This window comes from Monosiga brevicollis, genomic scaffold (assembly GCF_000002865.3).
Source record: "Monosiga brevicollis MX1 MONBRscaffold_35 genomic scaffold, whole genome shotgun sequence".
Classification (NCBI taxonomy): Eukaryota; class Choanoflagellata; order Craspedida; family Salpingoecidae; genus Monosiga; species Monosiga brevicollis.
In genome coordinates, this window is record NW_001865072.1 from 424,181 (window position 1) to 427,918 (window position 3,738).

At 59.0% G+C, this 3,738-nt stretch overlaps 1 protein-coding gene across 1 annotated transcript in view; it reads left to right on the forward strand.

Annotated features, from left to right (window-relative positions):
* MONBRDRAFT_12175 (uncharacterized protein) overlaps positions 1-3,738 on the forward strand; it is a gene marked incomplete at both ends in the record, with an annotated part of 8,760 nt that overhangs the window by 706 nt on the left and 4,316 nt on the right. Inside the window, 4 exons of the mRNA XM_001749952.1 lie at positions 9-491; positions 1,724-2,257; positions 2,409-2,871; positions 2,978-3,714. Of these exons, the coding sequence (XP_001750004.1) occupies positions 9-491; positions 1,724-2,257; positions 2,409-2,871; positions 2,978-3,714 (2,217 nt within the window). The remainder of the gene's footprint in view (positions 1-8; positions 492-1,723; positions 2,258-2,408; positions 2,872-2,977; positions 3,715-3,738) is intronic.

Sequence of the window (3,738 nt, forward strand, 5' to 3'; positions counted from 1 at the left end):
CTGCTCAGGTACGCCACCCTCTCCCATGTCTGGGTGGAAAAGTCTGGCTACAACGCCAACGGTCAGAGCTGCCGCATCGACCTGCACTGCCGCAACCCCTTTCCCGGCGGTGCTCTGGGCCCAGCTCTGCCCGACCTGGGCATTGACGTGACTGTGCGCACAGCCCAACCCCCGACCACCTCGCAAGCCTGCATCAAGGTGGGCGCTGCCCTTCGCCGAGCCGAAAAGGAGAAGCGCGACTACTACACCGGTTTCAACCATGGAAAAACTCTGATCGTCCCTGCGGCGATGACGACAACCGGTGGGTTCGCCTCCTCCTTTGTGGATCTGCTTGGTCAGCTCGCCCGCTGCGCCGAGGCCCGTGGTGTGTACCAGCCGGGGCTGGATGAGGCCTTTGTTCCTCGGTGGAAGGGTCGCTTTGCGGCTCTGGTCCATCAGATGAACGCTGACCACATCCAGCGCCACTTTGGCGGTGTCTGCCTGCGCTCGTCGTAGGTAGGCACCGCCTCGGGGGTCCCTCTGTGGGGATCCCTGTGTGCACCTGTCGCTCCCTTGGTGGTTCCTCGTTGTGTCTTTTGATGGCTTGACTTGTATTTTTGTTTTAATTTTGCTTTAATTTTTGCTGTATTTTGTGGTAATTTTGCTAAATTTTTGTAAGGTCCTTTGTATGATGTCTTTTTCTTCTGTGGCCAGTTGTTTTCCTCAATCCGACGTTGTGTCTCGTTGGATGTGAGCGTGCCGTGGTGTTCATTGTGTTTGTGCTGTGATGGCTTGTAGTTGTGATATGTGTGACTCCCTTTTTGGGTGTCTTGTGTTTGAAATGGCCGTATCTCTGGCTATACTTGGTCGTTTTGTACGATTTTTGGTTCTGTGTGCAGGATTCTTCGCGCTTGTACTTCTTGGCATGATAAAAGCCAGCGAATGTAACTTGTTCTCTTGTGTTGTTTTGCGTGCCCTTGTGATGTTGATGTCGGGGTTGCACAGCTTTGCTTTCAGCTCTGAGGTTCAAACACCTAATTTATTATTCGACATGTCGAGATCTGATCGGGCATCGGATAGCCCGAGCTCGGATCGGCAAGCCTCTGCGCTGATACGCCAGCCCGAGCTCGAATCGGCAAGCCTCTGCTCTGATCCACCTGCCCGTGTTCTCATGCGTTCATTGGAGCTCTGATGCGTCCGCTGGAGCTCTGAACTTCGATGCTTCGACATGTCGAGATCTGATCGGGCATCGGATAGCCCGAGCTCGGATCGGCAAGCCTCTGCTCTGATCCGCAAGCCCGAGTTCTCATGCGTCCGGTCGGGCTCTGATGCGTCCGGTGGAGCTCTGAACTTCGATGCTTCGTCATGTCGAGATCTGATCGGGCATCGGATAGCCCGAGCTCGGATCGGCAAGCCTCTGCGCTGATCCGCCAGCCCGAGTTCTCATGCGTTCGTTGGAGCTCTGATGCGTCCGCTGGAGCTCTGAACTTCGATGCTTCGACATGTCGAGATCTGATCGGGAATCGGATAGCCCGAGCTCGGATCGGCAAGCCTCTGCTCTGATCCGCCAGCCCGAGCTCTGATGCGTCCGGTGGAGCTCTGAACTTCGATGCTTCGTCATGTCGAGATCTGATCGGGCATCGGATAGCCCGAGCTCGGATCGGCGAGCCTCTGCTCTGATCCGCCAGCCCGAGCTCTGATGCGTCCGGTGGAGCTCTGAACTTCGATGCTTCGTCATGTCGAGATCTCATCGGGCATCGGATAGCCCGAGCTCGGATCGGCAAGCCTCTGCTCTGATCCGCAAGCCCGAGTTCTCATGCGTTCGTTGGAGCTCTGAACTTCGATGCTTCGACATGTCGAGATCTGATCGGGCATCGGATAGCCCGAGCTCGGATCGGCAAGCCTCTGCGCTGATCCACCTGCCCGTGTTCTCATGCGTTCGTTGGAGCTCTGATGCGTCCGCTGGAGCTCTGAACTTTGAGGCCCACGTGCAGCGAGCTGGCTTCCAGATGGCCACGGTCAAGGACGCGGCGACCCAGCGACCAGCTGAGATCATTGCCCTCCGCTCCAAGGCGGCACTGGACGACCTGATGGCCAAGTGTGCGCTGGACCTGCAGCAGGCATATCTGGCCTCACGCGAGTGGGGCGTCAGCACAGTCTTGACCATGCGGGGTCGAGACAAGTTGCGTCGCTTGAGCGACACGACCTTTGCCATTGCGGTCGTGTCCATGATGGGTTTTGGCCTCCATGAACTCATCAACATCAAGCCGACGGACAAGTGCCCGCTCTGCAGCAGCAAGACACCTCAGCCGCGACTGACCCGCGAGCACCTGCTGACCTGCCGTCCCATCAAGCGACACAACGCCCTTCGCGACGAGATGGGCCGCCTGCTCAGGTACGCCACCCTCTCCCATGTCTGGGTGGAAAAGTCTGGCTACAAAGCACATTGCTGGCAAGCTCAATGACATGCTGACGACCGGTGTCTCGCTTCAGGCCCTCCTCACGGCCATGCAGTACGTGCCTAGCCTCATCAACCACCTCTACACGCTGCCCCCAAGTCTCACGTCGGGCTTGTCCGAGCTCTTGAACCGTGCTTGCAAGGACACCTTTGTCAAAGCCTTTTTTGCCAAGGTAAACCTGTCTGCACCAGCTGGAGCTGAAGGTCATAACGTTACGCTGGAACAGCTCCTTGAGGCTCGCCTCTTCACGCGGGCCAACACCGGGGGCTTTGGCCTGCACGACTTGGTTGAGCGCGGTCCGGTGGCTTATGTCTGCAACATGGCCAAGCTGGCCACTCGCTACCCTCGGGTCTACGATCGACTTTTGGAGGATGAATCGAGGGCTGCCGACTTTGAGGCCCACGTGCAGCGAGCCGGCTTCCAGATGGCCACGGTCAAGGACGCGGCGACCCAGCGACCAGCTGAGATCATTGCCCTCCGCTCCAAGGCGGCACTGGACGACCTGATGGCCAAGGCAGGCATATCTGGCCTCACGCGAGTGGGGCGTCAGCACAGTCTTGACCATGCGGGGTCGAGACAAGTTGCGTCGCTTGAGCGACACGACCTTTGCCATTGCGGTCGTGTCCATGATGGGTTTTGGCCTGCATGAACTCATCAACATCAAGCCGACGGACAAGTGCCCGCTCTGCAGCAGCAAGACACCTCAGCCGCGACTGACCCGCGAGCACCTGTTGACCTGCCGTCCCATCAAGCGTCACAACGCCCTTCGCGACGAGATGGGCCGCCTGCTCAGGTACGCCACCCTCTCCCATGTCTGGGTGGAAAAGTCTGGCTACAACCCCAACGGTCAGAGCTGCCGCATCGACCTGCACTGCCGCAACCCCTTTCCCGGCGGTGCCCTGGGCCCAGCTCTGCCCGACCTGGGCATTGACGTGACTGTGCGCACAGCCCAACCCCCGACCACCTCGCAAGCCTGCATCAAGGTGGGCGCTGCCCTTCGCCGAGCCGAAAAGGAGAAGCGCGACTACTACACCGGTTTCAACCATGGAAAAACTCTGATCGTCCCTGCGGCGATGACGACAACCGGTGGGTTCGCCTCCTCCTTTGTGGATCTGCTTGGTCAGCTCGCCCGCTGCGCCGAGGCCCGTGGTGTGTACCAGCCGGGGCTGGATGAGGCCTTTGTTCCTCGATGGAAGGGTCGCTTTGCGGCGCTGGTCCATCAGATGAACGCTGACCACATCCAGCGCCACTTTGGCGGTGTCTGCCTGCGCTCGTCGTAGGTAGGCACCGTCTCGGGGTC